Source organism: Neodiprion fabricii, chromosome 5 (genome assembly GCF_021155785.1).
Source record: "Neodiprion fabricii isolate iyNeoFabr1 chromosome 5, iyNeoFabr1.1, whole genome shotgun sequence".
Lineage (NCBI taxonomy): Eukaryota > Metazoa > Arthropoda > Insecta > Hymenoptera > Diprionidae > Neodiprion > Neodiprion fabricii.
Genome location: NC_060243.1, coordinates 18,196,815 through 18,219,910, shown reverse-complemented (window position 1 = coordinate 18,219,910; position 23,096 = coordinate 18,196,815). Strand labels below are relative to the sequence as shown.

General features: G+C 34.1%; 1 protein-coding gene across 1 annotated transcript; it reads right to left on the bottom strand.

The window, feature by feature from the left end:
• Positions 1–163: 163 nt before the first annotated feature.
• Positions 164–11,249, bottom strand: LOC124182363 (gamma-tubulin complex component 5). The gene is made up of 14 exons (XM_046569514.1): positions 10,932–11,249; positions 9,424–9,861; positions 8,555–8,817; positions 7,939–8,116; positions 7,342–7,558; positions 6,390–6,690; positions 5,354–5,550; positions 4,816–5,128; positions 3,775–3,994; positions 3,300–3,588; positions 2,645–2,845; positions 1,935–2,017; positions 1,311–1,470; positions 164–768 (listed from the first exon to the last, which is right to left on the bottom strand). Exons 1-14 carry the CDS (start codon positions 11,001–11,003, stop codon positions 722–724), a joined length of 2,979 nt encoding a protein of 992 aa, XP_046425470.1. The 5' UTR covers positions 11,004–11,249; the 3' UTR covers positions 164–721.
• Between the last annotated feature and the right edge of the window lie 11,847 nt (positions 11,250–23,096).

Genomic DNA, 23,096 nt, shown 5'->3' with positions numbered 1-23,096 from the left:
TTTCGCTACTGTTTTCGGAATCCTGGGAATCTTCGTCTTCCGCGCAGCTCGCAAATTGCGGCGTCAGTTTGTCTGGAATAGGACGGTTCGATGGGAATAAAAGGGGATTGGAAAGTAGGAAAAAAACATTTTTCAGGATCTGAAGTGCGGGTGTAATAAATAATAAAAGTTTTCGACATTTAAAACGTATTTTGTAATTACAGACGCAACTAATTCATCGTATTGTTACAATATAAACAATTTTTCGCTCGGTTTACATCTAGTGTACAAATTTTTCTATCTGACCATGGATATTCTCATATTTTCATATGAATACTTGCAGTCCGATTTTTAGGCATTATTCTTAAGCCTCAAATTTTATCAGTTAATAAGCTCTGTGAAAAGTTTACAGAAATTTCAAACTGATTCTCGAACATTTTTTCTCATATTTTTCTTGAACTCATAAATATCATCCAGTAATTAAATTCACTCATTGAACGAGAATATTGCAAAAAGTTGTTTTTCGTTATAACCCGAAATAATATTTTTACAAATTATATAAATTAATAATTAAGAACACAACGGAGACAAAAACGCTCCGTCGTTTTCAACAAAATTTGATCGCAATTGATTGATTGCTTAAACTTGACGATTACGCTTATCGAGAATCTGATCAGTCGATTCATGGATTGCAAAATCTATGGACATTTGTAATTTGGTGCAGCAAGTTAGTAGGCTGGAGTTAGGCGCAGGGTATGCTGTAGTTAAAAGCGGAGCTGAGGCCGGTCACTGCAATCAATGCAACACAGAAAAAGAAACAAAAAATATTAGCACATGTTAAAGCAAAATCGTTAGTAAAAGCAGCACATCATTTGCATACCATGCGGTACTTATTGTCTCCGACAAGTCATTCAATTTTCGTAAATAGTCAATATTCATACCTATCATATATATAACATTAACGTTCAAGTATTAGCAATAAAATAGCACAGATTTTAAAATTAGATAAAAAAACAATTCAAATATTCTTATACTGTGAATAGATTTCAGTGCACGGATTATCCTCGTAAATTAGAAACAAACTTATCCTTATGTACCGAACAATTTTGTTACTGCGAATAATTGAAAAAAAAAGATATTGACAAAATTAAATTTTTTCATGGCTATAAGAGTTAGAAAAATTATAATGTTCTTCGGATTATAATAAATGTTCATGATGCAGATTTTAAATATGGATAAACATCACGTATTGACATCATAATGATTGGAAAATGTTGGTATATTTGACTGAAACATTTCTTGTAACGCTTGTAGTAAAATCAGACACTTACAATAGTCAGCATCCTTGTGCTGGACCGCATTGTGCAGCGCCAGCGCCAAGTAAGTGTGATATTTAATATAGCTGCTTTCCATCATGTCCAATTCTGCTGGAATAATGTTTTCGGCTCCGCGTTTCCACCGGTCCCGAACATAAATACACATTTCCAGCAGCTGCAAGTTTTGCAAAAGTAGAATAAATTTTTCATTGTCGGGACACAGTAATGAATTAACTAATCAATCGTCCATGAACGTTTGAAAAAGAAAAAAGGTGAGCAAGCGGTAAAGGAATTAATTTTTCACTCGAATTAGGGCTGTGCGATTGATCGATTAATTGTTTTTCCAATCGATCAATTAATTGGTGGTTGCGATCAATCAGTTTTCTGATATTATCCATTAATTGATGATTCCGATTAATCGTTTAAACACAGAGCCCTCGTTCAAACTGTCGGATTTACAATTAAAATGATGCGCCCAAAAAAAGAAACACTGTCGATCTAAAAGTGAAAAGATAAACATGTTGATTTTAAAACTTTTTGTACTATTATCAAATAATGAACACGAAGAATTAATTATTTCACTACTTGCTCTACTTTGAGATTAGTGTCCACAAGGGCTAATAATATACGGTTACTCACGCTGTTTATAGTCGCAGTTAGATCTTCGAATTCTGATGTTTGGAGACAGTGCTCGTGCACTTTCATCAGATACTCGGTGTGCACTAAAAAAACATGTGAACAAAAAAAATAAAAATTTACCAACTACGGGATACAATTTTGTGTATCTTTGGTAACGAAAAACCTGCTGAGTGAAATTATGATGCATAATTTTAATCGGTTAATTTTTCTGGAAATTCGACCAGAAAGAGAAATAGAAATGGAAAAAGACTGAAAGCCAGACGAAAGTTATGAAAATAAATTGCATACAACGCATTGTAATAGGAAATCGGATTTTTCAACATTTTGAGGATTTAATAGAATCATTCTGAGCTCATAACGGATTGAAATATGTACGTAGAAATTTTTTTAACGTATGTACTCCAGTTCTTAAGCATTAGAATATTTGAAGTATCAGGACTTTTTAATTAATTTCAATTAGTCAGGGTATCAATTTAGGTTTTTCAATAAATATTAAATATTTCTAAATATCTGCAATCACGCTAAATTATTGTTAGTAAATTTTAAGTTAAATATTGCAATGCCGAAAATATTTGAGTTCAGTTTCTATTTACGAATGAACGATTTCCTTAATTTTAATCATGATCTTCGATGTTTTCCTTGCGTTCTCAAATGATTTCAAATAAATTAGAATTTACAATGAAAAAAAACAATGAAGGCGAATTACCAACCTCTGATAATGGTGTCCAAGTTATCGGCCTCGGAAAGAGCTTTTTCCAACATTGAACCGAGGCTCTGTAAAACCTGGCCAGACAAATAAGCGTGAATCGATCCTATAGCGTGAATTAACCAGAATCTTAGCGACTCTAATCGTCGTGCCTGGAAGTGTTGAACCCTGTCGTTCATCCCCGCTGATTTGGAGCCCTCGAGGTCTGAGGAAATGAAATTTAGTGAAAATGAAAATAATTTGCTACAAAAAAAAAATAAAATTAAAACACTTCAAGCATATTTTATGGAACGTCCGGTCAAATGTTATTGAAACATTTCATAATAATGAATCCAAGTTTTCGATCAGAAGCTGCTATTATTAGATGAGAATCTTTAAGTGCAAATATAAAATCTAAAGAGCAAAAAATCGCAGTGGTTCTAAACCATACTTTACTGGTTTTCATAAATTGCTTGAAACATTTGATATACAATTTGGCTGAAATACTGAAAAACTCCTGAGTTTAAACTCAATTCTTTTTGCTACTATCAGGTTTTTTTCCATAATACAATCAGATTCTGTAGCATAATAAAAATTCTGGAATTTTTATAAATGTTTGAGAATGTTAGAAATGATTTGAACCAACCAAAGTCCTTGAAAAAATTTAGATCATTCCTCACCACTAAATCTCAGGTGATCGAGAGTCCAAAGGGCCCATTTTAACTTAAGTTGAAACCTGAAAATGTCGTTGTACTTGACTAAGGCTTCTTTTGTCAAAACCATGCACATTGGCCAACTTATGGCGTAGTGAAGCATTATTTTGTTCGCCGCTACAAGAACCTGATGAGTTCTAACCTCGCTGACGACTATCGACCAGCGAGAACTCGTCTCTGGCCATTCTTGAGACAGTATTTCTTCCAGTAGGTTTGTTAACGCATTTGGATTGTTCCACGTGGCGTTTGTTTCGATCTGAAAAGTTTCCAAAAGCTAATTATCTATGAAATCACCTTGCAGTATGAGAAAATTCTTTCAGATGCCATTGAAATGCGTCGAAAGATGTTCAGTTTCTGGAAAATAACAAATATTTAAAAAATTCTTGGAAATGTTGGAATGGAATAAAATTTTTTTTAAATCGATTATAAGAGAACATGATACCTCAGTGAACAATTGCTGATAAAACCTGTTCATGACATGACCAGTTTCCATCATGTAAATGCATCGCATTAGTTTCAAGTGTTTTTCTAAATTATATTCGGCAACCATAATATCTTTGACCAATTTGCTAGCACCTTTGTATCGAGTGTTTAATATTTTTGATAAAACACTCTTCAGAACTCTCCTCGAAGGCAAAATAGACTGGGATGTGTTTTCAAGCCTGGAATTGTAATGCGAGATAGAATCAAGTATTGAGATCGAAAATATATTTAGTTTCGTGGGTATAGTATACAAGTAGACGGTTAAAAAAGTAAGTGAACTTTGACAATTTATACCTCGACAACCAATGGTTCGATTGGATTATGGTTTGTTTTATTCAATAGTATGTAGATTGAGCTGGATTTGCATATTTTGTTAATTCAAATCGATCGACAGGAAGCATTGGTATTGACAATAATGTCAAACATTTCGCTCCATGATATGTTTTGTGGTTTCCACAATATCGCAAAAACTTCAGAACTGAGTTACTTCAAGTTTGGTGACAGTATTCTTGGATAAATGATCCTCTGTCATGATCCGCAAATATTTTTTCTTTCCTTTCTAACAAAATGGTTACCGTTGGATGTTGAAATTCGTTTTTTTGTTCAACATTTACGATTACGGTTAAGAAAAATAGTATCTTGGTAAAGAGGGTAAACTATTCAAGAATACTGTCTCCAAATTTGCTGCAAATCGGTTGAGCTGGTTTCGGGATATCATGGCCAACCACAAAACATGTCAATGAGTGAAATTTTTGACATTATTGTAAATAACAATCTTTTTGTGAATCGATCTCAATAAAAAAAAGTTACAAATAAAGCTTGATCTACATACTTTTGAATAAAACAAACCCCAATTCAATTGAAGAATCGGTTGTCGGGATATAAATTCCCAAAATTCTCCCCATTTTTTTAGCTGTCTATTCGCATATGTAAACCCCTCAATATAGTTGTCATTAATCCACTTGATAAAACTTCAATTATCGTTGAATAGTATACTCGCCATTCAAAGATGTTAAAATCACAATTGGTGATAGAATTTTCGCTAGAAATCTTTCCATCGACTGCATCATTGTTTCTCAATAGATCAAACGGTACATAATTTTCGAAAGCTTTCAACAAGAATGGATCATTACTATTTGACATTTGTTGGAGTGCGTTTTGTTTGATCAGAGAACTAATTGGTTCCAATGCAGGGACTTCCGTCATCTGAATCGCGGATACGTCGACCGTATCCGTCAAGTCAGTCGGATTGTATTTACCGAATTCGGAGATCACTTCGGTGAGAAATTCTTGGTTCAGAGATATCCTCGAAACTGAAAAAATTTTTTTAGCTCATATTAATTGATCGGTAAAGAGAATCCTGCAAATTGGCAGTGCAATATTCGTTCAAAGTTGAACCCTTTTGTTCTAGAAGACAAATACCGGCACAAAAAATATAATTCAAGTTGAGAGAAAAATCTATTTTCAGATCCTGAGATGATGTTCAAGCTTATCAGAAGAGAAAAAGCGGAGAACAATCGAATCCGTTAATCACTGACCACTGCTGTCGTTTACCATCCTCCACATATCTGGTATTCGATCCAATCTTACAAGAAGTTCGATGCTTCTACCCATGTCACGTACTTTGTGCACTAATAATTCCATTATCGGGTCGTTCAAGCAAATTTGATCTAATGGACGCACTACGAACGTATCATGCTGCTCCTCGTCCTCAAGTGTAACATCTTCTGGTATTCTGTCGAGTGATCAAGTTGTGAATTACTGATTGAAAAGCATGTTAGAGAGTCTTCTTTGACATGTTTGAGGTAAAAATTTTTTTACTGAACATTTGCATTGATAAGATTAATAAATTTGAAGTAACGAAAAGAGAATAGATCGTATAAAAAATGTTCAGCGGTGTTATTTGTACTATTTATGGTGAACACGAATGAAATAACATCCCAATTACGCGATAGAAATGATTCTGGATAAATTCGAATAATAGGAGCTAAGGCGTCAGCCATTTTTAGAGAAGATATTATATTTAGCACGATCAATATGCTTAAACTTTGGTATTCTGAAGATATTTTAATATTTTTGGGGCTATTTTTACACCATAGATTCCCAGAGATTGCCTACGAAAATTTTACTAACAGTTATTTACAAAAGTGAATATAAATAGATTTTTTTATGTACAGTACAATAAATGTTTATTGACAATTACACTCCCATATTAGAATTATTAATACTTTAATGTAAAATTTCTGGAATGTTTTTACAAAAACATTAGAATCGGAACCAAAACACCAGAGTGTAATAATTTTGAACGTTTCAAACTCTTCTCAATTTATCGTTATCTTTGCTTGTATTATTCGAATTTCATCAGAATCATTTTTACCACATAATAGTAATTTTGTTTCATCCGTGTTCAGCGATTTTTTTACAAGTAACACTGTTCAAGCGTTTTTGAACAGTGTTTTTTCTCGTTCTCCGACGTTAATTCAGACCCATTTGTCTCAACCAATTAATACGACTGCTCGAATCAGAATAACCGAGAAAAGATAATAAAAATAGGCAAGGAAATGAAATACCAACTTGGCAATTACAAACTCCTCTCTCCAATCTTCGAATCGTCCTTCGCTGAGCCATGTATCGATGATGTTCAAGTAGACGCTGAGACTTTGCAAATATAAGCTGGTGCACATGTTCGCCTTTTCACGGCTGCTGGAGTTCTGCATCTCAAAAAATAGGCCAGACAAAAGCTTTGACGCACATTTCCAGTTCAAGTGATACTCCCACTCGCTTGTGACTGACTGATGAACCTCGTAAAGCATTTTAATTCCATCCAAATATGGTCTCAAATCATTCATCATTGACAAAAGTGTGTCGCAGTCATCTGAACAAAAAAATCTCGGAAAATTGAGAGATTTTAACACTAAATTTTGCTTTTTTGTCTACGAAATTTGCTCATTTGTAGGCCACAATTCTACTTCTAACTGGGAGGAGTGAGAAAATGTAGAAAATGTGATATGAATTGCACATTTTAGCAGTCGAAAAAAACAGTTACTTTGAATCAAAATAAAGCTGAGCAGAGAGGTGAAAATTCGGTCAGGCCAATAGTTTCGTAAATAAACTTGTTTTTAATGATTCCAAGGAATATATTTCATCAGAACTTCTGTGAAATAATCAATCTCCTTCGAACTGGAATGTATAAAGTCTGGAAATGTTTGACGCCTAAAAGTGTAGTGACTGAAAATGACTTTAAACTGAAAATTATTTTTCAATTGTTTCCAGGTACACATTCAAGAATGTACAACACTGAATTGCTTTACTCAAAACCAGCGACGAAGAAAACAATATTCCAATGTCAGAAAATGTTTATCGGTGAAGAAAAATAAATTCAACTGCATGTTTCATATACTGAAATTGTATGAGCACTAAATGTTGCTAAAAAAAGTTGATGTAATTTTGGATCGAATTATTTTTAGTTCGAAAAGACGTTTATTCTGAATTAATTATTTTTGTAACTTTATTTTAAACGACTTACCTTGCTTCACGAACTTTTTTTCGATCCTAATCATTCCTTCACGCATTTTATTCAAATGCTGCATCACTGCTCTGTGATATGCCTGATAAGTTAAAGGTGGGAATTGATAAACTTCAGGGGACGTGTGTTTCGGGTACAAATTCTCGCCAAACTGTTCCAACTCGCGCAGCATTACAAAATAGTTGCATAATGGATCTAAAATACTGGTGAACGCATCCTAAAAGAGACGTAATAAAATCCTAGTAACATAATTTCATATTCTTCTCTTAGGTTCATTGAAAAAATTTGTACACCAGGCGTTTCCAAGATCTCTAGTTTGTACGGTTTCACTGATATTCAAAAAAAGTATTAAACACATATTTTAGGTATTGGAATGTGAATATTACGACGGGTTTGAAGGCAAAATCATTATTCCGCAACTTCGGGATTGTCAGAAATTTTGTAAACAGTGATAAAATAAAGCATTCAGTAAATATTTTTAAAACTGATACTTTCATAACTATTGTAAAGTTGCAGACTTGTGATATTTCTCTCTCGATATCTTCTTATTTCAACTAACTACTAACTACTAACTTCGACCTAATTCAATAGACTTACTTGGGATAAACTGGGTATGGAAATGTCTTGTTTGGTAGAAAATAACTCCGAGTCTGAGTTGTTCTTCAGAAACAAAACCATCTGCACCGGGCAATGAAGCATCCACAAAACTTCTCTGCATGCTTGATATTCACTCAGAGTTCCAGTTTGTTGTAAACCTCTTGATGTGATTTCATTCCTGTTGAAAAATAATGTTCTATACAATTTTTTCATCAAACTGTTGCAAGAAATCTATTGGGGATTTTTCTCTCCGTAAAATGCCTGAAATCGATTATCACAGACTTAATTTTGAATTCAAGAACTGTAACGATTAATAGAACGAGGCTGCTAATTTGTTGTTTGAAACGTATTTCTGATGTATTCATCCACAATTTGGATCTGAGAAGAATTATGATACATTTTTATTCCAAGACAAAGATAAACTACATTTTTATATTTCTTGAAAGAAATTTTGAAGACTGATGTGAAAAAATATTTCAAATTTGATTTATTAGACATACATCAATGTTCATAAGATTGAACAAATTTCATATTAAGAATTGTATCCAGCGTGAAGCAAAGCAGATTGAAACTATCAAACTATGGCATCTTTCCATCTATTTTACTAATTCATTACCATAGTTCGCAGAATCTGGCATCAGGAAATTTGCTATCGACAGGATATTTGTTATATTCAATCCAGGTCCACCATTTGTTCTGAACATTATTCTTCAGCCAGTTTCTGGACTCAACTCCATCTGCCAAACTCTCCGATAATTTGTCCAGTGTGCTTTCGGTTCGTTTCACTGGTATCACGCTGACCAAATCTCTGACCAAATTATCAGGTGGAGACTGTTCAGCCATGCCTGAAGGCTCCGGGTCATCATTGTTGGACCACTCCTTCAAGCAATAGAAATAAATTTATATAGAACACACATATGTGACTCCTCCGGGCATTCAATCTCTTGTATAACCAGCCAGCCAGATTTTAGTTCTAGCTCAGAAGACGCTACAGTGTGAATTTTTTTCCCAGAGTTACAAAGGTGTACTTTTTCTAGTTCTTTCGTTGTGATTTGCCGCAAATTCGTTTGAATATACAAGGATTTTAGTTTACTGTTCACTTTGTAATTAAATTGTAGTTGTTAGTTCATTCAGTTCAACAAACAGGATGAATTTGCGCCAAAGCTCAAATCATAAGTTACGTGGAAAGGAAAATCCGTTTAAAAGATCTTCAGCATTTTGAACGTTCTGATAATAAAATTTTCTCTCTTCCAAATAGTTTATATCTTAGCTTGTGTGATTCGAATTTGCTCAGATTTATTTCTGATAAATATTATGTGAATTGGTTTCATTCGTGTACACAATCATTGTCACAAATAACATGTCTGGAGATTTTTTGAACTGTTTTGCCTCTTCTTAACTTCTGATTCATCATCGAGAATAAAGAATGGCTTCTTCCACCAAATAGATGAAGACCATTATATAAGTTTAACTATATAAAATTACGCTGTCCGACTCGCTCTGATAATCGCAGAAAAAATCTTCCTGTCCTTCCCTAAGATATTGTCCCCAGTCGATTTCTTCAGTGGGTTCATTTTCGTTAGCGACAGTGACGTTGAAGCTGTACTCTCCTCTTGACGATCTGACGGTCTCGAGGCAATGCAGCTCGGACTTGTTAGTTTCGCAGGATAAGTCGAGAAGAAGGGAGAGCAAGGCCCACTGCAGGTCGTACTGAGGATGATGGTCGAAATCGAAGCTTGACAAAAACGTATCGACAAGCTCTCGGAACTTGTTAGCTACTTCGTATTTTCCGTGTATTGAAAACTTGCTAACCACATCGTCGATCGATCTCTTTGTTGCTTGACTGTTCACCGAAAGATATCGATGGTGTTTTACGTTTGATAAGGCAAACGCCTCACAGATACGAAAACCTTCTTCTCCCGCCTGCAATGAAAAGATAAAAGCGTTGATGATTTGTATTCACGAATTTTTTCTCTTGTAAAATAACTAAGTAATCAAGTTCCTAGAAAATTGATTTCTGATAAACAATTTCGCATAGAGTTAGAATCCAAATTTCATTTACATTAGCTTATATATTACAATAGTAAAAACATTCGGTTTTATCAACTTGATTGAAAATATTTCTATTGATTGGAAAATTTCATTAAATTTCGGTAATTCCTCAAGATTTGAGAAAAATTCTTACGGCATTTTAGGCAAGATTCAGAGAAAATTACTGCTTTTGGGGGATTAGTACAATTTTTTGAAAATCTCGACAGGAAATCAAAATTCTTAATCACAGATATGTTCTTCCACTCAATTCGTATTCTCAAAATTTAATTTTACTTCTATTGGCAAGTTATCATCAAAATTAATTTTACAAAATCCAGAGCTGTCCTTTAAAGATGCAGAACAATGAATTTTGTCCTTTGTAACAAGTAATGAAACTTAACTAGTAAAAGACCATCCATGATATTATCTTTGATCGTTAAATTTTTACTCTTTGCCGAAAAAACCTAACTTGACTTCCTAGTAAGATTCTTATTGTAAAAATTCTCATTCCTACTGAAATTTTTCTATCAGCATTATTTATTCCATTAATTTTTCTCTAATCAACTGAGAGAAATTTCAAATCACAGATTTTTTCATTGTTCTATGGAATTTTTCTATTAATATCGAGAAAAAATTAACACCAGAATTTGGATAATCGTTGCTTTTTGCATAAGTAAGGGAAGTGCAAGTGCAAGTAGAACATGCAAGTATCATTTCTAAGCATTTCAGGCTTTCATTCCGTAGTTTTCTGAGGAATTTAACATTATTCTTTTTGTAAAGTTCTGGCCTGAAGTTCTGATTGGCTACTCAGACATTTGCCAGTAGAATGAATTAACATTGGAAATTGGAACATGCGATTATTCAAATTGTGTTCCGTTCCAATTTCGGTTAATTTAATCTCATGTAGATTTCATATTGTTTTGTTGAATATGACAACCCGACTTAACCTAAAATATCTCTACCTCGAATCCCGTTATCGCCGTTATCAATAGTCTTATGTCATTGTGAATGTCGATTAATATCTTCGTTGCCATTATTCCCAATTGGTTTTCAGTCGACGAAAACCTTTAGGAACGTTATCAATGCGGAAATAGATCCCAGCACGTATTTCTACCGCGAACGACCTTACATTCAACATTTGAGTTTGTTTACACGCATTCGCCGCATCGTGTTCGCTACATTGTTGACAATTAAATGGATAACGAATCGATTAACAAACATATGCCAACATATGGTAACAATGATGTTACCAATAAACGGCCAATCACCACTTATCAATAGTCACTTTAGCTATCGAGCAGTAAAGACATTTGATTTATCTAGCGAAACGTCGGTTGGTTGTACATGGGGTATTCCACGCCAATTCGACCTGGGTTTTACCCTTCAACTCTCAGATATGGCGCACAATTTTTTCTATGATTGTTCTTACTTTGAAAGGTACTGTTTTTTTTTCAACGCAATTTGAATTTTCTACAATTTTTAGAAACAATTTTATCGACCGACCAAAATTAAAATTCTGCAAAAATTATCAAAAATCCCATGTGACATATAAAGATGTTTCAGCAGCCATCCATGGTAAAATGACTTTCGCTGCTAATTTTTTTAATGTTTTTTTTTCGGAAAAAGTTTGAAAACAGTCAGAAGGGACAATCGGCCCACTTCGGATCCAAGATTAACGCAGGATTTTTCAGAATTTTTTCAAATTCTTAATTTTGATCAGTCGATAAAATCGTTTCTAAAAATTGTAGCAAATTCAAATTGAATTAAAAAAAACAGTACCTTTCAAAGTGAAAACAATCATAGAAAAAATCGCGCGCCAAATCTGAATGGTCAAGGGAAAAACCCAGGTCGAATTGACGTGGAATTCCCCGTATACTTTAGCGACGCGAGAAGCAGATAATTCTTGATAACATTTGTACTTGCCTTCTTTTTTTTTAAGCCTAGAACAGCATTCCGTGCAAAAACCTGTGCCTCTAACCGAAGCCGATATTTCCAAATTTCGCCACGTCACTAGTGACGGAGAGGCATACGCGCAGTTATTGCGTAGTTGCATTACCCGAGTGTAATCCACGGTCAGCCCCGCTAATGCATGCGCGCGTATATCGCTCTGTCTCTGTCACACACTTGCCCCCCCGAGATTGCAGCGCTCCGCGCATTTGCGGCCAATGTGGGAAACATGTGCCTCAGATAGAGGCACACTGTGGGGTATACGAAATATATCGGAGTGCCCAGACCTGTATATACGACCGTGGTCGCTGCCGTTGGTGTTTTGTGGAAGTGGATTTTACTTTCTTAGTCAAATCAAAATATTGAACTTGTTATTACGTAGCTTCAGCGTCAGTAGTCACATGTATTATTTAAAGCCATGTACTTTAGATATGGAAGCAATTTTCTCCGTGAACTCAGACGCTTTATAAAAGGTGTACGCTACTTTATTTTTTTAAGTGAATAGGTGGCTTAATGTAAAATGTATGCTATTATATATTTTACGCGGAAAATGGCTCAAAGAAATATTTTAGCCAGGCTGGGAACACCGAGCGGTGCGTTTTTGCCTTTGCGCTACTGCGGTCGAATGAGTTACACGATTCCTTCCTCAATTTATAATTACTAATGATATAATATTTTTTAAATGAAAGAGCTTGAAAATATTCCAAAACTCCTTACAAACACTTCTTTTGCTACATTTTTATTAACTTTTTTCATATTTCCGTGTTTCATATTTTTCCAATTTTTATGTCCCTGAATTATATGTCAACAGGAAATTGGAATGGTAATTTTTTCCTATTAGTCTGAAGAACCCTCGTCAAAATCGAATTAGAAATTTGAAAATCGGTTCATTACAAAAAGAGATACGAGATTTTCTTCTAAATATAACGTTCATGCCGTTTTTAATCACTTTTTAGTAGTTGATTGTATTTCTCACTAATTAAACTTCAACAAAATTAGGACGATTGTTCAGAAGTGCTTAGAGCCTCAGTTATGATAATATTATGGATCGACTTTTCGAATTTTGAAGCCGCTGACGTTATATCACATTATAATAACAATTTCGTAAAACGTTATATAATTATCTCATACGGTATACTTTTTACATTAATACTTGTGCCACTGATATGTACACAATTGAATACTCATATTCTTTTAATTGACGAATAGACAGGAGAAGAACTAAACGTGTTGCTTATTATAAGTCGTTTACCTGAGTGTTTAAACAACTTTTAGGATAATACAATTTTTACAGTTTATCAACAACTGAACTGCCACGCTGCGTTAGGAAAATTCGTTACATTGAATGCTCTCTTTTTTTAACGGTGTTGAAAAATTCGTATGATGTGATCGTTCAGGCGACAGTATGTGAAATGAGCCACAACTTAGAGAATATGAGGATAGTTTTTCAGTCGCTTTCAGAGACCTATTCGATTTGGGTCATCATTTTAGTAAATTTTGACAGTTGAATTCTGTTGAAACACAGTTATGATTTTTTCATTTGTATAACTCGAGATCTATAAATAAAAGACAGACTTTTCAAGAAGAAAGTCCTTAAGACGATGAAAATGTTCATTACATGGCTACGCAAAGGAATGAAAAATCATCAAGCAATTCTCACTTAAAAAACTCAGTATAATATGTCAAGGCATGAGAATTTTACGAAGAGATTACGACTGGTCATACCGGTCGCTAGGAGTAAATATTCGAGCCCTTGGGAACATGTTCTAACGTTAACACGTTATATCTTCAACGACCGAATAAATATTCAACCATGATTTAATGTCAATTCTGTTTGATCATGGCCAAGTTACGAGAAAGTTACAATAATTGATGAGAAGGTCATTATTAGATACACTAGGTGTCATTACACTCTGCAAAAACCATGGCCGAAGTATGATAAATTGTTTCTTCCGTCAGAACATGAGCTAAGAATGGTATCGACAATTACAGATGGAAGCTGAAGTCACGAACGTTCAATAATTGTTATGAATTTCAATCGATTGCATTCGAACTTTGAGCAATGTTGATAATTTCCACATTTTTAACGGCAGCAAATTCAGGAGTCCTTTCACTGTATATCAGCTTTCGTAAAACGCCTTTCAATATTTTCTCTTCTTTTGAATATACCTATCCATCTCAAGTTTGCGCGACGTGCAAAATTAACATTTGAAATGTTGTATTGGAGTTGAAATCTGACTACGTATACACTGATTTATTTGGATGAATAAGTGATTCGATAGTCATCGGTGACAAGAATCCTGAGAATCCAGAGAGTAAAAATGTGATTGGTGTCACAGTGACGATAAATAAATTTTCATTGGGAAATAAACTCAAATTATAATACGAATTTTTTTCTTGAGCTTCATCTGTGCGATTGTCAGTGAATGTTACCAACTGCCGAAACAACGTCTTTTCAACATTTTTCCAGTGATATAGGAAACAATAAGACGCGTCCATAAGGAAGCTCCTTATGTGCCATAATGTTTCTTACTATAGCTACAGACCTGAACCACTTTAAATGGATTTCGAAACTACCGAGTCTATAACCGACGATAAATCACAAGAAATCGAATATGCCTGAGCTGAAAACCACTTATAGGTATATTTGTGTGCGGTAAAATTACGAGCAGCTCTGTTATACACACGCATAATTCAAGTGAGAGTTGTAGGTCTACTCTTTATTATGCATGTATCTCATAAATAAGATATGAGTTTTGTTCCGGAAGTACATTTACAGGTATACGTTTTGTGTCTTTCTTCCGCTTGCCTATACAGCGATTAGCGAGAACATCAACAATTACGATCGTGGGCACGGTTTGTTAATCATAACATATTTTTCAATTTTTATACGTTCGTTTCTTCGAATCTGATAATAAATTTCTGTAAAAAAGATTGATGATTGTGACGCTGCATAACCTGGTTTAATTTATTGATTTTCGGATGTCAAGCTAAACGTCGTCACGTGATCCAAATATAACTATAAAATTGATTGTTATTTGATTTTCGATTCTTCGTCCATTCGTTGCGAGAAAATAAAAGCCCGCAAAGTGTTCGCACGGTATTTTCTGCACCTTATTTTCCTGTACAATCGGCTCAAAACGATCAGCTGATCTTGTCCTTCGGCGCCATCTTGCCGTTACGCCCGGATTGCGAATGCATTAAAATTACTACGAAATTTGATCGTATTCTTTCCCCTTCAGAACAGACCCGTACTCTTCCAATTCTAGTTACGCAATATTATTTTACCTGTTAATAAACCTACCCACGGATTTCCGAGTCTAGTCTCTCTGGCTACATTTCTTCTCCCGGCAACGAGCAGTAAACTATCTAGCTTCTAGCTCTATCGGCGCGGAGAATCGTGGGCGTAAAACAACTACAGACTGTGATATTCCCACGTAACACACGCACGTATAAGTATAACCTATACGACTATTCTGTGCGAGTGGATGTCGTACACCCGGATGATAGTTTTTTATTCACTTTTATTTTTATTATTTTCCCTCCCCTCCAAGGAAGTTCCGATCACCATTCTCTCTTTCTCGAGGCGCATTGCAACCTTGGCATCTGGAAATTTTTCTGTATCGTGATTACGCTCATAATTTATACATTATCCTGCGTACCACACATGTATGTTCAACGAACGTGGGTAAATGTTTAATAATGATTATAGGTTGGGTTTTATTTACAACGAAACATGATCCTGTACGTGCAAAAGAATAATGCGTATTTATGAACCGTTGAAAAATGGTAAGACCTTTTGAAATTTACTTCACGATACTGTCATACTGCCCTCGTTGATTATTTTTGAAATACGTAAGTCAGTTCAAGATGATATTATTTGAAATGAGTGGGTTGTTTGCTGTTATAAAATCACTGATTTATCATTAATCCTATAAAGACGACCAATAACTTATTCAAATTATACTACCCATAAATGTTTTATACATTATACAATGAGAAAAATTTGTATTGTGAGTTTAACTATCGAACACACATAGTATATAAACTAAACGCATAAAAAATATCAGTGTATAGTCAAGATTACTATATTTGTTATAAAACTGACAGAATAATAGTTTAGCAGATTCAATTATAATTTCAGCTTATTGTAAAGTTGAATAATTATATTGTCAGTTTATCAATCATATCATATACTAATCATAATTGAAAATGCAGTGAGTGCAAGTGTAGAAAACACGTTTGAAAGGCACCTTGAAAATGTTTCCCGGAATTCTTTCAGACGCTTGTCGGAAGGTGACGAATATACAAGAAGCCATATTAGTTAAATCGAAAATATTACCCGTTAGTAAAAACGATGTCATCGAGTTTTTTCAATTTCTTTGTCACCGTTATAGTGCGCCAATTTTTCGTTCGATTATACTCACAATGTCGTTATTTTTTGTGTTCCAGAGAATCGGGTACATAAAATATATCGAATGAATAATATGTCATTAAACAGCAAGTATAGGGGTTGAATTTGAACCTTTTTTTTTTTTTTTTTTTACCAACTCTTTTATTTTATGGAGTTTAACAGAGTGAGTTTGAAAAATATAATTAAAATGATTGGCGGCTGGCTGGTTTACAATCAGAAGTTTAATATGCGAAAACTTTGACTGTAATCTGGTTTTCATAACAGCTGAGAATTGAATCGAAATCGACATGAATGATGGATAAGATTCCAAGAGAAATTCTCCGATTTTTATTTCATAAAATCTGATAGTGATTAGTTGTTAAATGTTAATACCACGATTGCAAAACAAATATCGGGTATGGCTAAGCAATATGGCGCCATGAGCCGGGCAGTCAACGATACGTTTTAGATCAATTATACGAATACTAAAGTACAGATAAATTAATGCAAGCTGTGAGACCTGATTTTTTTTCTTACACCGAATTAGTATAATCCAAAAAACGCGACAAAGAAGGTCTTTCAAAATTAAATACGACCCGGTTATAGTAATGCACTTTTTTACCACCAGGTGTCAGCGCCACATTTCCATTTCCCATCGTTGCGGAAGCTGTGTTATATATATTATTATTTTGTACCAAAAACCTAGTCTTTAAATAAATTACTACCGGATAGACGATAGTCTTACGTCTTTAAAACCGTGATAACGGATGATTATTCAATAAATTAGCCTCGTCATCACGATTGATCTTACGTATCCGTGACGTAGCAGATATCGTTTGACTGATCTGGGATTATTTGTGAAGGATTATCGTTAAAATGAAATTTCATGAAATTGAAACCTAACCAGCTTAATCGATTCTCGTAAACCCTTCAATTATGCTAATGGACACAATAAGAAGTCAGATTTTTGTAAGTAGAAAATTTTCCAGAAACTTATATAATTGTGGTTGAAATTTATCTTTTTCTCAGATTCAATTATACGAGCTAACAATTGAGTACAGGATAGTCATGAAAGTGTGGAAAAATAACTAGACTAAATAATTGACTGGATAAGAGATTATTGTTTTACTAAAAAAAATTTTAACTATATTTCACCATTTGAAATATTTTTCGGTATAAAATATGAGATGTTACTGTTATATTATCTGAAAAATTGTGATAGCGATTTGAAACATTTTTTTATTCCTTCTTTGTGAATTTTTAACACTTTATACAATATTTCTTTGATTCCACAATTAGAAATTAAATGATACTGCGTAATATTACAAGAATTTGATCTGTCGAAATTCTACGAAATTCCTGCAATTTCATAATGATCTTGACCCCATTTTCACAGCGTATTAATTTACCGATGAACTGACAAAAACTCATCATTTTCGTGCATCCAAACTGGCTATTAGAAATTCAAAGTCATTATGTGAGATTAGAAAAAAAATCTAAAAATATCCCGAATCCTGAATAATATGAATCCATTGAATTTATTCCAATATTAATAATTTCGGGACGAATGGAACAGTCTTGACAAAAAAAAAAAATCACACATTTCACGAACTTATTTTCGCGCATACCAATATGTTGGCTTAACAGTCGCAGTGCGTAATCGTTTTTTTACGTTTACCCCAGAAATTTGACAGAATTAATTTTCACCCTGAAGGATATCCATTGCATATAAAGATAGTTTGCCAATTAGATATTTTCATAATATTATTAGCAATTAAGAGTAGAATAAATTTTTACGGCAATTCATTGATCACATATTACATCAAAGCGGACTATTAATATCTCAACATATGCATAGATACGTTTATCGTTAATAGCACTTAGATTAATGGTATCTAATTAGCGATGCCAAGAATCTAATGGGATTTGAAATGGTTTTTTTTTTTTTTTCATAATCGCTTTCTCGCTAGTTTGCGGTTCTATTCGCTTATTTCTTTGAAACTAATTTCTTTTTTTTTTTCACCTCTTCTTTTTCGATCGAATTTGATGTAATGTCCGATGAATATTGAAGCATCGCAATTTGCAACATACTCAATAAAAATGAAAACCCTTCGAGGTTAATTGTAGCATTGGTTACATATCGTTATAACTACCGATAGTAATGATTACAACCACATTAGCTCGAAAGGTTACCGAATCGTTTTACGATTTCGATATTGTACAGTATCTGGAATTAGTGCTTTTTTGTTCGTTGTTGCATGTCTGTTTTTTTTTTTTTTTTTTTTATCAGATTTAATCGAAATCACGTATAATACTTTCATTACTATGTGTCGTTATATTACAATTAGATACATAGAGCTGCAAACGAAGTAAAAAAAAGAAGCATTTCAATTGTTTCAAAAACTTATAATGGATTTATGAAATTAATGGATCAGATAATAGATGAGAAAAACTGGTATTTCTCAATATTATTCGTTCCTTGGTGCCGGTTCTTTTTTTCTCTCGACAGAGAACATATTTTTTTTAATGTTTTGTTGGAATGCTAATTTTCTTAGGCTATGTGCGATACAAATTATTCCGATTACACAACGAATGAAAGTAATCGATACAAGAATCAATCATTCGGTATTATGCGTATCGTTATCTATTAAAAATTACCCGACAATTGCTTACACAATCGCAGTAAGTACAAGATAATATAAATCTGTGAATCCGATCTACCGATCATGACGACAGATTGGTATTAGTTTATTTGTTGTTTCTTTTTTCTTCTCCTTTCTTTGTTTCTTATTTTTTTTTTTCTTTCATAGAACGTGCTTACGTATCCAGGCGGGAGCCTGCTTGTTGCATATTAAAATAACATATATATATATATATATATATATATATATATATATATATATATATATATATATGAAACTAATGTGTTACGAAGGTCGATTTTATCGGGAGAAATCGAAGGCGATTGTTATGTAAACGGAGTCTGGATCGGACCGCTCCTGCGAAGATGCAAGAGTTTTGATCCTACGGAGAAGAAAACTCGGGTTATTCCTTGCGTTGACTTATTTATCCGTATCTTCGGTTTTCATGCGATAATTAAAATATCACAAAACCCAACGAATAAAAAGAAAATACTAGTATTACAAAAAAAGATTGACAATTTACCGAGCCGTCTGACAGTTTTTTTATCAGAGTAAATAATTATTACGTGAATGTGAAAATGCATTTCCTCAACACCAGAATTGCTTGGATATTATGTGATGAAATTTTGTTTGACAGCGAATAAATTTTATTTCTTATTGAATACTTCAATACTTTCTCTCCCGCGCTAAATCATGAATTATTATTTATCCGGTTCATAGCTCGTTGAAATTTTGTTAGTTCTTTCAGAATGAATGAAATTCGGTTGATTTTTACTGTTGTTATTGTTGCTATTAATAACCAGGAAAATACATTATTTATAGTACATGAACCCTGCAGGAATAGTTATAATCATACGTAATGAAATTCATAAATATAAAAAAGAAGAGTGAAAAAAGAAAGAATGCAAAGCCAACTTAGGGCTAAATTAATATTATTATTTTGAAATGATTTAGGTGTTTTCCAAATCTGAGATCATTACAGTTGACGTAATACAATTTTGCTACATTGGATCAATTCTGACCAGCCAGTTTCAAAAAAAAGATCCTAAGACAACCATCCATCCGATACGGATAATAAAAATTATGGAACGTGCTTTGAACATTAAAAAACTAAATTACATACAAAACGTCGATTTACAAGAAATTAAATAACATGGTAAAAAAAATCACAGAGAGGTCAATGCGCAAGGAGAACAGTTGAAAATGTGTATTTTTTCTCTCGTGTCTTTTGGGGAAATTATTCTACCTAACTCGAGTGAGTGTATACAAATATTATAAACAATTAGTGTTATCACCAATACGTTACAATGTAACGAATGATTATGACAGCACTTCACGCTTGTTCGGTATTTATAACTTTGAACGCGTATACCTTCAAGAAATTGCACCACTTGTAAATCAAGCCTGTTGGCCAATCCGGCACGTACGAACATTTCGATATACTGTATGATAATAATTATACAGTGAGGCAGACGGTTGCAGATAAATCTGCGTTTGATATACGGGCCGCAGTCGAACCGGCGACTTTGACACGATTAGATGGACATCGATACCCTGGCGGAGTTTCAAAATCGCCGGTCGACCGTGCAGCTCTGAAATATACCCTTCCCATATCTCAACCGCCATACAGTACACAATAATTATAACCATTCTTCGGCATGAATAATCGCTGCAGAATCTGGTATTGTTGCAATTTATAGCCAACTTCAATTACAGCGCCTCGCGTATGTAACGTACAGAGTGTATCAAAAAGGACGGGACTCTCAAGTAGCTCGAATGGAAGACAGGTTCACAAAAAACTGTCGAAGAAAATATTAAGGATTCTTAACGAGGAATAAAATGGAAGAGTGAGATTCTTTAGGGCCCCTTTTTTGGCCAAACAAGACCCAAATTGTTTTTTTATTTTTTTTTTTTTATTTTATACACACATACCGGGACAATCTCTTGAAACTTGAGAATCCATTGCGCATGCGCCAAATAATTCAATCTCATTGGTCGGCGAAATCTTCCCGCAGCGATATTCTTGTCTGCGATGCAGGCCGGCCAACGTACGCAAAATGTTTACGTTTGAATTTCCAAAGAGCATATAAACATTAAATTCCGACCGTTCTTTGAATAATCAACTTTTCGACTCAATAACAAATGCTTCCCAAACCATTTCCAGTCACTAGCTCAATTATTTGAGATTCTAACCTCGAAAATTCGTATCAACTACATCCCCGCTAGAAACAGTTTGACTGTTGAAAATTCGGGATGGCCAGCCTGCACGGACGGCCGATAAAACTCGCGCATGCGCAGGTCATTTTCAAGTTTCAAGAGATTGTCCCGGCATAATGAAAATATTTCTTGATTTATTGCAGATTCGGATTCAAAAGAAATTTTTGATTTCTGGTATGTATATTCTATTTTGGGTCTAATTCTCAATCATTATCCTAAAAAGGCCTCAAGTTATTTACTGAAATACAGAAACTCTGTTTATTCATAGAAGATTCCGGTTCAGAAATATTTCTTACTCCTGAATATCGATATTTTGTTTTGGGCCCGGGATCCAATTTCGACTCTACAAGTCCCCGATCGACTTTCGTAAAAGGAATTACCAGAATGATAGCAGATCCCTGTTCACAATATTTACTCCACTTGAATATTTTTACCTGGTTTTGGGTTTGGGGCCCGTAATTGTGGGTCGAATTCAACACACGTGCATATTTGAAAACAATTGGGTCTCGTTGCGATTCGTGATCAAAGTGACCCAAAATACGCAAAAGCAAAAATTATTCTAAATCCGAATTGGCTAAAATAGGGAGGGTTTAAAATGGAGAGAGCAATTGATTTGGGACTTATCAAGTCAATGGTCGGGCCCAAACTCAATATTTAACTCTATCATACGATTCCTCGTCTAAAATCACAGGCCTTTTCTATACACCCTGTATATATCTACTTATCGCCGATCTTACCGTGTACACCGTAATACAGCAATACTTATCGTCTACTCGCACCAACGAAACCTGTTCTCCGGATGTTGCGTTTCCAACCAATGAGATGCCAAGAAAATGGATAGCTGCTGTTTTCGAAACTATGTGTACACGCATCTCGAGTTTACGGCTGTAAGGTTATTCATATAAATCTGCGATAAATACGAGTTAAATGCGCGTGAAATTTTGCAACCTCTTACTCCGTCCATATTTTTTTCTTCACTTTTTGATAACCGAGTTTTTTTCTCTTGCGTGTATTATCCTGTCGGGATTGCGGACATTTTGAGCAATTATTCAAGCTCTGATTAACGAAACTTATACAGCGTATATAATAATGATGAAATTACTAGAATTCGTAATTGAAAAATTGGTAAATTACTGAAATCCCAAAGTTGGTTGAGGGAAACTTCACGCAGATGATAATCTGAAAATGGCTGTAGAATTTTCAAATAGTTTATAGATTATCACGATCGTCACATTTTGATCAAACGTGAAAAATTGCGGACCAGATGAAAATTCGCACACCTATTGCTGAAAAATGGTGATATTTCGAAATTTGCACGGTCAGGCACAAAAGTGATAACATTTTATAGATTAGTGAACTTTCATGCATGTGACAAGATGTGCGAATTAACTTGATTCCAATTTTCCACACCTTGGCAATAATTCGGTGAGACACTTCTTGTTTGGAAATTTCCTTTAGCATTTTCACCAGACTTTTAGTCAACATGTTAGCCTTCAGATATTTTGTGAATATTTATTACGAACTCGTTCAACTACATCAAATAAAATCAAGAGACAAGTTTTAAGTTTTACCAAATCACTGTTTAGATTTCTGGAAGGTTACTGGAATCGTTTCACGTGGTCGTTAAAAAATAATCAAGTGTGGACAATTTTGGCAGTGAAGGTCAGTAAACAGGAATTGGTTCCACGCCTTAAGGTATTTCGATCTTCACGATTCATTTCACTGTAATTACTTTTCGTATCATCTTTCGAAAAAATATAAAAAGATTAACATCTAACGAATAACTGGTAAGCATTTTAATTACAAATTATTATTAACGTATATTTATATCCTCGGAAAGTCCGCTTGACGTATACATTCTCCTAATTTTCATATTTATTTTCTAAGAAATATACTAACAATAATTATTCAAACAAAAACTAGACTGT